At 43.5% G+C, this 13132-nt stretch overlaps 1 protein-coding gene across 1 annotated transcript in view; it reads left to right on the plus strand.

The window, feature by feature from the left end:
* Window positions 1–10447: 10447 nt before the first annotated feature.
* dock8 (dedicator of cytokinesis 8) overlaps window positions 10448–13132 on the plus strand; it is a 334288-nt gene continuing 331603 nt past the window's right edge. Inside the window, 1 exon segment of the mRNA XM_084323164.1 lies at window positions 10448–10570. Within this exon segment, the coding sequence (XP_084179290.1) occupies window positions 10515–10570 (56 nt within the window). The 5' untranslated portion in view covers window positions 10448–10514.

A 13132-nucleotide genomic window follows, 5' to 3' on the forward strand; every position in this document is an offset into this window, starting at 1 on the left:
AAAAAGCAGTTCATGTATAATATTGTAAAATAGCTTAGACATAGCCTACTTGCATATAATAGTCATGTATAATAATAATAATTCCATTCTACAACCTTATATTTGAGGCTATTTGTTATATATAGGGCTACACCCCCACCTCTTTTCCCAATCCTGTTAATATAATTGAGTTCATATCCATTCAACTCAATGTCAACTATTTTCTCAGAGCTAAACCAAGTTTCGGATATTGCTATGATATTGAAAGGTTTATGGAATTGCTCCAAATATTCTTTAATGTTTTGATGGTTAGCATATAAGCTTCTGCTGTTGAAGTTTTAAACAATATAAAACTCAAAAGTATTATTATAATTCTTCTTATAATATTGAAACATAGCAAAATAACTCAGTAGTGCAATAATGACGGCATCCTCTCATGTTATTTAGACTTCATATCAATAGGGTTTAGCTTTGTCAACACAGGGAAGTTCTACAAACAGGCCAGAGGATGTACATACTGTATGAGTAAAATAGATACTTTATAGATTTCTCTTTTCTTTTTTGCTCACATAATATCTTAATATAAAACTCGAGCTCTGCCCCTCTGTGTTCACATAACTTTCCCAAAACTGACTTGTAATCTAAGTTGCCTAAACCAGTTTGTCAATTTTAAAAGCTCAGAGGACGGAACAGGTTTATTTGTTTATTATTATTATCTCGTTCCCAGCTTTATCTCATCCGTTTCCCCAAGATGGCGGCGGTCTCGTGACCAAATTCAGCCATTGGGTGGGTGGCGCTAAGATGGCGGCGGTCTCGTGACCAAATTCAGCCATTGGGTGGGTGGCGCTAAGATGGCGGAGGTCTCGTGGCGGTCTCGTGACCCAAATCAGCCATTGGGAGAGAGGGCCGGAAAGTGGAGTAGTCTCCAGCTGCATCCCCGGAGAAATCCGCTCACGGGCAACTTCCGCCAGCCACAGGACACTTCTGCCGCTGACAGGACACGCGCGCTGATTGGCGGAAAGTACGGAAGTATCTCGAAGTACATCCGCGCTGCGTCTATACTTTCCGTAGCCGCATTTCTGCAGGACGCTCTCTGATTGGCCGACGACAGTTTCTTTTTTTTAAACTTAAATTTTTTTATTAAACATTTATAGACAAACAACACGACATATACAATACCCTCAACAACACTATTAAACAGACATAAATAATAAAGAAAAATGTAATACCCAAAAGACGAAAAATAAAAAATACTGACTTAAGCAAATAAAAAACATAAAACAGTTGTCATACCTTAAACCAAAATAAAATTAGAAAACATTAAGTGTGTGACATGGGTTCAGAGACCCTCTTTGAACCTCTTTCCTCCTTTACCCTTCGCCCTCTTGTGGTGTATTTGGTTCTTCCTCTGTGATGTCGTTTTCGTTCCCCTTGTAATCCTCCCACTTACCCCATCTTTCTCCAAATTTCTCTTCCTGTAACCTCAGCATGTGTGTTATCCTCTCCATATCCTGTATCTCTTCCACTATTCCTACCCATTGTGCTATTGTCGGTGGGTCTTCCTTGTACCACAGTCTCGTTATTGCTTTTCTGGCCGCTATCAACATTATCTTTATTAAATACTTGTCCCCCCCTTGTATTCCCTCGTGTGTCAGGTCTCCTAAGTAAAGCACCAGTCCTGTTTGTGGTAATCCGTATCCTAATATTCTGATCATTGCCTCCCCTATCTCCTCCCAATACCCCTTCAGCTTCTGACATCCCCAGAATATGTGCGTGTGATTTGCCCCCTCCTTCCCACACATCCTCCAGCATGCTCTTTGTGTTGGTGCATATTTTCCCTTCAGCTCTGGGGTTATAAAGAATCTGATTATGTTTTTCCATCCAAACTCTTTCCATATCCTCGATCCTGTTGTTGAATGTTGTACCTCGCATATGTTCCCCCATTCCTTCCCTGTTATTTCTATCTCTAGCTCTCTCTCCCATTTCTTCCTTATGTAATCGGTCGTGTGTCCCTTGCTGTTCATTATAGCCCGGTATATTGCTGATATTACTCTTCCTTGCCCCCCTTCGTATGCCCATACTATCATATTTATTATTCCATTCTGTTCTTCGTCTTTGGCCCCCCTTATTTCTTTGTTGTAGTAGTCTCTAACCTGTAGATATCTGAAGTGGTCCCTGTTTTCTAGTCCAAATTTCTCCTTTAATTTTTGTAGTGTCTGCATTTCCCCCTTCTCTATCATTTTGCATATCGCTGTTGCCCCCCCCCCCCCTCTCCCACCTTCTGAATCCATGGTCTAACCTCCCTGGTTTGAATCTCTTGTCATGTGCTACCCATCTCAGAACCCCTGACTGCTTCTCCAATTTGTGTGTTTTTACTACTCTGTTCCATATGGTCAAGGTGCATTTGGTGATTGGATCTAATAGTCCCTCTTTTTCTTTAAATAGTTCCCTATCTCCCACCAGAGCTTGTACCTTGTATCCCTCCCCTTCTTTTTCAATGTCTTTCCATCTTGTCTCATATCTGTCGTTACACCAGCACGTCACTGCTCTCAGTTGTGCTGCATAGTAATAATCTTGTAGGCTGGGTACTGCCATCCCTCCCTCTTCCTTTGTTAGTTGTAGTGTTTTATATCTGACCCGTGGTCTTCTCCCCGCCCATATGAACCTCGATATCAGTCTGTCCCACTCCCTGAATTGATTCTGTGGTATTTGTATCTGTAGTGACTGGAATAGGTACAGTAACCTTGATAGTATGTTCATTTTAATGACCTCTATTCTTGAATTGAAGTCCAAGGGCATTACTGTCCATCTCTCTAAGTCTCTCTTATCTGTGTATAGTTCGCCTCAAACAGTTTCTCCACCCCTCTCGTGATGTTCACCCCTAAGTATTTAATCTTGTCCATGTCCCATCTTATCCCGTACTGTTCCCTAATTTCCGTCGTTGGGGTATAGTTCCATGCTAAGGTCTGTGTCTTTGTCACGTTTAGTTTGTATCCTGAGTAGTGGCCATATTCCTTCAGTAGATCCATCAGTGCCGGGAAGCTCTTGTCTGGTTGCCTCATGTATACTATCACGTCGTCCGCAAATAGGCCTAGTTTATATTCCGTTCCCTTTATCCTTACTCCCTTAATGTCCTCGGTCTGTCTGATCAGTTGTGCCAGTGGTTCTATGAAAACGGCGAAGAGCGTCGGTGAGAGACAACATCCCTGTCTGGTAGCCCTCTCTAATCTGATTCTATCCGTCAAGCTGCCATTCACCTTAACCCTCGCTGTCGGTTCTTGATATAGTGCCTTGATCATCTTCATCGCCCTCCCGTTCAGTCCGAACCTCATCAATGTTTTATATAAAAATGTCCAGCTCACACTGTCGAATGCTTTTTCTGCATCTAGGCTAATCAGTACCGCGCTACCACCTTGTTTTTGTATCTCCTCTACTATGTGTAATGTCTTTCTCACGTTGTCCTGTGTCTGTCTCCCTTTAATAAATCCAGTTTGATCTTCATCTATAATGTCTGGCATAAACGTCTCAAATCTCTTTGATATTATCGATGTATACATCTTGTAATCCACGTTGAGTATGGACACAGGTCTGAAACTACTACATAATTCTCTATCCTTCCCTTCCTTCGGTATCTTGGTGATTATGGCTTTCTTCCACGAGGGGGGCATTTTTCCCTCTTCCATCGTGTGTCTGAACGCCGCCCCTAACATGGGTGCTAATTCCGTTCTAAATGTCTTGTAGAATTCCGATGGGAATCCGTCGCTCCCCGGAGACTTGTTGTTTTTAGCTCTACTAATTGCCTCTTCCAGTTCTCGTTCCGTAATTATTTTATTTAATTCTTCATTCTGTTCTTTCCCTATCGATGGTAACTCTAGCTTCTATTTCCTCTTCTCCCGCTGCTTTTGGCTGTGTGTATAGTTTCTCATAGTATTCTCTAAATGTCCTCTCTATTTCAGCTGGGTCTCTCAATATTTCATTAGTCTTTATATCCCTTATTGTGTGTATCGTGTTCAACTTCTGTTGCGTCCTAATTCTCCTAGCCAACAGTCTGGTCGATTTTGGTCCCCCTTCATAGTACGTTTGTTTCATGAACCTCGCTTTCTTTTCTATTTCCGTCAATAATTCCCTATTTATCCTGGCCTTTACTTCTTTGATTTCTCAGAGCGTTTCCTGTTCTTTTGATATCTGGTGTCTCCCTTCTAGCTTCTTCAGCTTCCCTATCAGATTGTGATATGTCTCCGTTCTGGCCTTCTTCAGCATTGCTGTCTTCTCCATCAATTTCCCCCTTATCACCACCTTCAGTGTGTCCCATAGAATGTTCGGATCTACCGCCCCGTTGTCATTTTCTTCCTTATACCTGGCTATCTCCTCCTTGATCTGACTCACCACCCCCTTGTTATTTAATATTCCTACATTTAGTCTCCAGATTGTGTTCCTCCTTCTCCCTTCTAGATCTACTGTCAGATATATGGCACTGTGATCCGATATGTCCGCTACTCCTATTCTGCTCTCCCATACCCTGTAACTGTCCCCCGTCGTCATCAAAAAGTAGTCTATTCTCGCATATGTCACGTGCGGGTGTGAGTAATGTGTGTATTCCCTGTCCATGGCGTGCATCCCCCTCCAAACATCTGTAATTTCCATTTCCGTCATCTGAATATTCATATATCTACTGATTGGTGCCCGTCCTTTTCTAGTACTCGTGGTGTCTAGGTCGTGATTCAGTACTACATTAAAATCTCCCGCGCATATCAATATCCCTTCTAGTTCCATCACTATCATATCAAAAATGGTCTCATATAAATCCCTCTCACTCTCTGGGGGTGCATAAACATTCACTAACATAATCATTTGACCCTCCATTTTTCCCTTCACCAGAACAAACCTTCCCTCCTTGTCTCTTACCTCCTTGATCAATTCAAATTTGACTGTGTTTTTGATTAACGTGATTACTCCTCTCCTCAGGTTCCGTTTAAAGGAACTATAGTATCGCTGCTGTCGGGACAAAACCTCATAACTCCAAAAACCCAACTTTTCAGCAGATGAAAAAAACTAATACAGATTTGAGGGTGAATAGAGTTAGGAGGTTTAGACAGATGATCGGTTTAATGCTTTCCCATTGTTTAAACTTTGTAAAACCCACACACACATATGGAGGATGATCTACGGAGTTGATTTATATAATAAAAAAATAAATAAAAAAATGGAGTTATGAGGTTTTGTCCCGACAGCAGCGGTATGCATTTTCATATCCGAACCTCTTCAGTTTCTCATGATCCTGTGCTACCAAATGTGTCTCCTGCAGAAAAATCACTTTCATCTCACTTTTTTTACATTTCAACATCACTTTGCCCCTCTTTATCACATTATTCATTCCATTAACGTTTAACGACATCATTTTTATACCTTTAACCATTGTCATCTTTCTTCTTCTTTCGTCTGTCAGTCCCCCCCATGTCACATTCATTCCCCCCTCCGGTTGTAGCCTCCGCTCTCTTCACCGAATACATATAATGATTAACATAAATAAAAAACATAAACTTTACATAAAGTGCTCCCAAGGCATTCGGGGGGTCCCTGTGTCCCCCCCTGTCCCCTGCTGGTGGGTGAGGAGTGATTGCTCTTTAGTAATTGTTTCTACACTGGTTAGGCTTAGGCACTCTTTCGAAGTAGGTTAAGGTTAGAGTTTGTCTTAGAGCGTGACGGCAAGTTCTTTCGACGGTTAAGCTTAGGCACTCTTTCGAAGTTGGTTAAGGTTAGAGTTTGTCTTAGAGCATGGCGATAGAACGCCAGGTAGTTTGGGCAAAGACACAGCTCGTCACGCGATTGTTACCGAACGTATATCGATCTGGTAGGAATATCTTGTATTGATCAGGTTAGTAGATATTGTACCGATCAGGTATTACAGATATGCGCATGAAATAAACGAAAATGTTAAAACCCATTTAGACTGTTTCTCATTCCTGTACTGTTTATACTCTGCTCCTGTGCTGTAACCCAACCCCCTCCAATGTACAGTAAATTACCAAGTATGGTTGTCAATATTCCAATGTACAGTTTTGCTTGTACAGTTGTACAGTACTATTTACAGCTTTTAGGTAACACAAGTGTTATTGATCTAAGCAATAGTTATGTCAACATGTAAATGCAATAATAAACTGCAGAAGAAATCAGTCGACAGTGTTTTTAGCAATTTGTAAAAAAAAATTATTTCCATTGCCGAGAACCAGTCCCATGGCCAAATGACGGTTGAAGGCGTTATCTAGAAGAAAGCACAAACATAATTTCTGTTAGGCCAGTACAGCTCTTGTGCATTAATCTCTTCAAATAAGGGACAATAATAGGACAAGTAATATTGCACACAAGAAATTGGCCGCTCATCACCACAGATCAAACTGAGGTTGAGAAAGGGCAGGGACATCTCCACATTCTTAAAAGGTTATCATAAATCTGAAGTGGACCCAACACACAACTTGGCACGCATAACAACATGGCCTAAGCTGATATTCAAACCTATGATTGTGAAGGAAGTAGGCAAAAGCACTAACTACCAAATGTGCCATGGTCTCCCTTCCTTCTTCATTTGTTTGTTTATCCTCCGGTCAAATTCCTCCACCTCACTGAAACAATACAAAAGGACAACATAATACATTTTAATTATATAGCACTTTATTAGAAGTCATCTCGAATTGATACGACAGCAGTTCTTTGACCTTACTCTCTCCGACACCTCCATCCACATGCAGTGTTTCTGTACTGTGGAAGCTGCTCCTGCACAGTGCAGCCACATGCGCTATAAACCGGTCTTTCTTCTCAAAATGTGTGGTTTTGTAGGAGGGACAGTGGAAGTGACCATTGCCCCTGCATTCCAAATTGCACTTAAAGATGGTGTGATCTGGAAAAGATATGTACACCGATCAGCCATAACATTAAAACCAACCACCTGCTTAAACCCGTGTTTATAGAGTGTTTATTTTTAATCATGAAAGAAAATGTTAAGCAGGTCGTTTTAATGTTATGGCTGATGGTGGCGGTGCATGTCAAACTGCAATGCTTTTGTTTCCACATGTTGGTCCATCATTTACAGGAGTTACCAGTGCAAGAAAACAACATGCAATGAATACAACAGGGAATACCTTTGTGCTGCACTGCTTGCCTTTTGTGTCTGTCCAGATGTGTTAGGACCTTGCTCCTAAACGTTGGCTTAAACACACCAGGCTTGCAGAAAGGGCAATGGTATGCTGTGCAGCAGTTGACACATGGTTCCAGCTGAGGAATGATTCCCCTCATCTGAACTGTAATGTGTAGGCCTAACTAGAGTACATTACAGTACAGTGCGGGAGGGGAGGGGAGGGGAGGGGAGGGGATATTTTGGTTAATTAAGAATTGTGATAATTAATCATCAACTAACCATGTAGCAACCAGTAGTAATCACCAATAATCCCCTTAGAAACCACACAGGCTCTGCCACACCTAAACGTAATCTCACAAGTTGCAAAAACACTTCTCAAGAACAGATAATCACCCAGACACAAAAACCATGCTACATATGCATTACTGACATAGAAAATCTAACAGAAAGACATAAACAGTCACTTTGCAGGGTGTCCAGTTGTATGCGTTTAGCATTTAGATTATTAGTGTCATGGTTCCTGCCAGGCAGCGCTTCCTCCCTCTCTCTCCATCTCTCTATATTGCGTTCCAAACACAACCGTGATAATTAGATAATTTAGGATTAGATTTAGACTATTGGATTATTAGATTATATATTCCAACTATATTTATTGTAGGGCAAAATAACTGATATACATACCCTCATCTCGCACCTTGTTGCTCATATGCACATGTCCAGGTACTGAAGTGCTTGGCTGCCGAACTTGAGAACAAGAGAGTAACCACCAACGCCATGCCTCTAAATGCCCAAACTACCTTCCCACGGAAAACAACCTTCATCCGGGAAGGGGAGAAACGGCGGACCAAGCCGTCACCTCCGAACTCAGGCCCACTGAACGCAGCCCGGGATTGGGAAATGCGGGTAGACCTCAGCCAGAGGCTTACCTTCCCATCTGAAATTGCAGCGACCAACCTGCGCCCAGACCTGGTCCTCTGGTCCAAATCTTGCCGGCGTGTCTTCATCGTTGAGCTGACGGTCCCATGGGAGGAAGCCATCGATGAGGCATTTGAACGGAAGAGGCTGCGATATGCCAACTTAGCAGCTGAAGCAGAGGGGCGGGGCTGGAACGTGAAGGTGTGGCCAGTGGAGGTGGGCTGCAGAGGCTTTGTAGCCAGTTCCACCACAAGGCTCCTGAAGGAAGTAGGGATCAGAGGACAGGCCCAACGAAAGGCAATCAAAGAACTTGCCACTGCAGCAGAACGGAGCAGTCACTGGTTGTGGCTGAAACGTAGAGACGCATCATGGGCTGCTAAATGAACACGTGGTGCCACTGTGCGACACACACCCAGGCCTGATCAGCCTGTGGTGGGCCAACCTCGGCAGAGGGTGTATTGTGATAAATGGCCGAAACACCCAATGAGGTCGGGGAACACAACTGAAGATGTGTCGTACTGGTGATCATCACGTGATCATTGCCAAATTCCACCCCACTCCAACCTCATTCAATTGTTGTGCTGAATATTTAGGGATCTTTAACAACTAGTCCTATTAAGAATCCTATATTGTTTACACTGCCTTTTTATTCTATTTTTACTTCTCCACTGTAGGAATTATGTGACCTGTACCTCTATGTCTTCTACTACCTGTACCTCCCCTCCCCCCTCCCCATGCTGCTGAATTTATCTTATCTTATAAATGAATACAAGGTAATAATAAGGCTTACCTTGTAATTGCATTTCTCCATCTTTGTTAAAGTTGTTTGCTAATGAACCTGCGTGCTAACTAACTGCGTCTGCTTTTGGCGTTCAATTAACGTTTGCTAACGTAGAGAAACGTCCGTAGTTTACGCCAGATGTACTTCGAGATACTTCCGTACTTTCCGCCAATCAGCGCGCGTGTCCTGTCAGCGGCAGACGTGTCCTGTGGCTGGCGGAAGTTGCCCGTGAGCGGATTTCTCCGGGGATGCAGCTGGACCCTATTGGGAAAGTGTGGGGTCTGAGATAAAGTTTTCAATCAATCAATCAATCCTGCACAGTGCAATAGACCAGGGGTTCCCAAACTTTTCAGGCCAGGACCCAGAAAATAAGGCGTCAGAGAGCCGCGGCCCAATGCACATCGTCAGGCTTTTTTTTTTTTTTTTTTTTGCCAGGCGACCGATTTTTTAAGCCAAATATCACTTCAATCCTATTAAGTTAGTTCAAGTTAGTTATTCATTTATATGTGCTATTTATGAGAGGGCTAACTTGTTGCAAAATAATAATGATAATAATAATAGCCTCATTAAAATACTATTGTTGCTTCGGTTGTTTTCAGCGTTTTATGTGCATAATCTGTTATTTAGTGTGAAATGTTCGTTGAAATAAGTAGATTTTTCGTTTTTGTTTATTTATTAAGTTAATATAAAACCATATAGTCACATTTTAGAATACAATAGAATATAATTTTAGAATACAACTAGAAACACTGCCCTGGCCTGCTTCTAAGTTCAGTGGCCTGAAAAAAAAATTACTTTTTTTTTTTGGACTTTTTTTTTAATTTAAATTCTTTTTGAAATCATCTCGCGGCCCTCCCGTGGCTGCTCACCCCAGCCATTGGGTGGGTGGCGCTGCTGAGCGCATAGATATATATATAGAACACTAGATAGCTTGCCCGCGCTGCCGGCCAATGGAGAGCGACGTGACCGACGTCACTGAACCGCCGCCATCTTGCGCAGGTCAGCCTTGAGTGAGAGTGAGTGAGCTGCACAGACAAAAATACTCATAACTCGCTGAAATATTGACGGATTTACAAACGGTTTGGTTTATTACAAGCATTATTAACGTGGCTATGATTCAAGCGATTTGTAAAAAAAAACATCTTTAAATTTTTTTTTATAAGTATGCAGTATCATAACTACATCTTTGATGTTTATAGCAAACCAACCCGTTTGTAAATCCGTCAATATTTCAGCGAGTTATGAGTATTTTTGTCTGTGCAGCTCACTCACTCTCACTCAAGGCTGACCTGCGCAAGATGGCGGCGGTTCAGTGACGCTGGTGACTCCGCCTTAAGCTATCTAGTGTTCTATAGATATCTATGGCTGAGCGGGCCTGTGATGGTCACGTGACCCAAATCAGCCATTGGGAGAGAGGGGCCGGAAAGCGTGGGGTCTGACAATGTGGCAGTGGGAGGAGCCCAGTATGGTTCTGCAGCTGGACCCTATTGGAGTGATGCATCTCGGACCCAGGGCCAGAACTTCTCCCTCCCTCCCGCGCCCCCCCCCCGCCCCGCCTCCCCGCCTGCCACTCACCCATGAGGCCCCGCCCCCCCCGCCTGCCACTCACCGCTAACATGAGGCTCGCGAGGACACAGCAGCAGCGCGTGCGGAGCGCCGCCTGAACACAGCGCCTCGCGCACCCACCGGGAGTTTATACTCTTCTTCATGTCTTCCTCCTCGCAGAGCAGCGATCGGCGAGCGTTCGCGCTGAAGATCAACAGGTAAACTAACTATTATATTCATAATAATAATAATAATAATAATAATAATAATAATAACAACAACAACAACAACAACAACACGGGGCTGTTGTTTCCGTCTTGTTGTCTGAACTCTTGTTGACACCTCCCACCAAGAATTTAGAGTGAGAGAGACCTGAGAGAGAGAGACCTGAGAGAAAGAGAGAGAGAGACCTGAGAGAGACCTGAGAGAGAGAGACCTGAGAGAGAGAAAGAGAGAGAGAGACCTGAGAGAGAGAAAGAGAGAGACCTGAGAGAGAGAGACCTGAGAGAAAGAGAGAGAGAGAGACCTGAGAGAGACCTGAGAGAGAGAGACCTGAGAGAGAGAGAGAGAGAGACCTGAGAGAGAGACCTGAGAGAGAGAGAAAGAGAGAGACCTGAGAGAGAGAGAGACCTGAGAGAGAGATACGATACCTGAGAGAGAGCGGGGGGAGAGAGACCCGAGAGAGAGACCGAGAGAGAGGGGGGGATGGAGAGAGAGAGAGAAAAAGAGAGAGAGACACACACACAGAGAGAGAGAGACACACACACTGAGACAGAGAGACAGAGAGAGAGAGCGACACACAGAGAGAGAGAAAGAGAGAGAGAGAGAAAGAGAGAGAGACACAGAGAGAGAGAGAGACACACACAGAGAGACAGAGAGAGAGAAGGGGGAGAGAGAGACACACACACAGACAGAGAGAGAGAGAGACACAGAGAGAGAGAGAGAGAGACACAGAGAGAGAGAGAGACACACACACAGAGAGACAGAGAGAGAGAGGGGGGGAGAGAGAGAGACAGAGAGAGAGAGAGAGAGCGACACAGAGAGAGAAAGAGAGAGAGAGACACACAGAGAGAGAGAGAGAGAGAGAGACACAGAGAGAGAGAGACTGAGAGAGAGAGATCTGTCACAAGAGAGTTGGGAGGGGATTCTTTCTGCGAGCGGCAACACGTTGTGATGTTGTAATGGGTTCTTGAACTTCTTTCCCTCCTAGTTTTATCTAGTTTATAATATTATTAGAACGTTTTTACTGCGACAGTACATTCTAAAACAGATACCATGATAGAGCTATGATAGCTGCTGGGAGAGGAGATGACACACAACGAAGTTGCACGCTCCCCCCTCAGGGCATTGGTTCTCAAAGTGGGGTCCTGGCTGGGACCCGTCGTGGGTCCTTGAGGTGCCAGGGGCAGGGCAAACGAGTAGTAGAGAGATAGAGATAATGTAGGCTATGAGGAGGACTATTCTGATCATAGCTTTTACTGTTATTATATCCACGCCTATGTGTACAATACAGACAGACAGTTGTGCAACAACAACTCTCTCTCAGGCTGGGGTCCACTCCCTGGGACACTATCAGGTCTATGTCCCTGACCTGGGGGTCCCAAGGTCACATGATGTAGAACCAGTGCCTCTGGGTGATAATATTGTGTTGTTGTTGACAGTTATTGTTCTTGTTTCTTCTATGGCGGGTTAGTAAACAGAGATCGATGATGATGATGATGATGATGATGATGAACTACTGAATGGACCCATTACCGTATTAACACAAGCTGTGTAAACACCAACATCTCAAACCCCCATGCTTAATTTTTACCATGGTACTGGTTAGGTACCACTACCAGTGAAGCTCCGTCTGTGTTTGTGTTGTTGTTTCTCTTCTGTCTAGTGTCTAGATGTATTGGGCTGTTTTGAGCCAATAGTCTTTTGTGCCTGTGTGGTGTTTGTACTGTGTTGTCTTGTCGATTGCAACCATGGTGAAGCCAAAGACAAATATCCACGAAAGTGGACAAATAAAACTCTCTCTATCACGGCATGCTGACGCTAGAGCTTGTGTCATCTTCACTTCCTCTGCATCAGGATTATGATATATCTGGTGTATTGTTATCATTTCCTTTGGTGTGTGTGTAAGGTCCTTCCTAAACCCATAGAGTTGCTATAAATGATGGGAGGGGATGTGATCAAAGTTCCTGCTGGCACCAGGTGTGGAGGAAGTGGTGCACATGGGAGTCCATTGTGTGTGTCATGCTTATGTTGTCGCCACCAACTCGTAATCCAAACAGCGACACTTCCTTCGGCTTAGAGTGGCGGGCAGTAAATGCGACCGCAAAAGGCCAAAGGCCATCACGTGTTTTAGTGAGCTCTTGCTTACACTTAAGTGGGTTTTAATTATTATTGTTATTTCCCTTATTCAGACCTCCTGGGTGTAGGTGCCCCTTAAGTCTGAGCCCCATTCATTATAAATGAAACCATAAGCCGTGTCCTCTTTATAACTGTATCACTGTCTGTACACATTACTACTACAGCTCTGTACATCTGATTATTAGCACTATTACTCAGTAGTACTAATTCATACGTTTTATACCCAGTTTAATCACCTGTACATTGTATATATCGCTGTTGCACTTTACTGTTACATTTGCACTCTGGTTGGATGCCGAACTTCTTTTCGTTGTATATACTGTACTTGTGCCGTATGATGATGACAATTTGAATCTAATCTAACCTAATCTAATTATCTATGGAGAAGCAGCCCCAGCTTTTTACATCCCAATGACATCACA

The sequence above is a fragment of the Notolepis coatsorum genome, assembly GCF_963971535.1.
Source record: "Notolepis coatsorum genome assembly, chromosome: 10".
Taxonomy (NCBI): Eukaryota; Metazoa; Chordata; class Actinopteri; order Aulopiformes; family Paralepididae; genus Notolepis; species Notolepis coatsorum.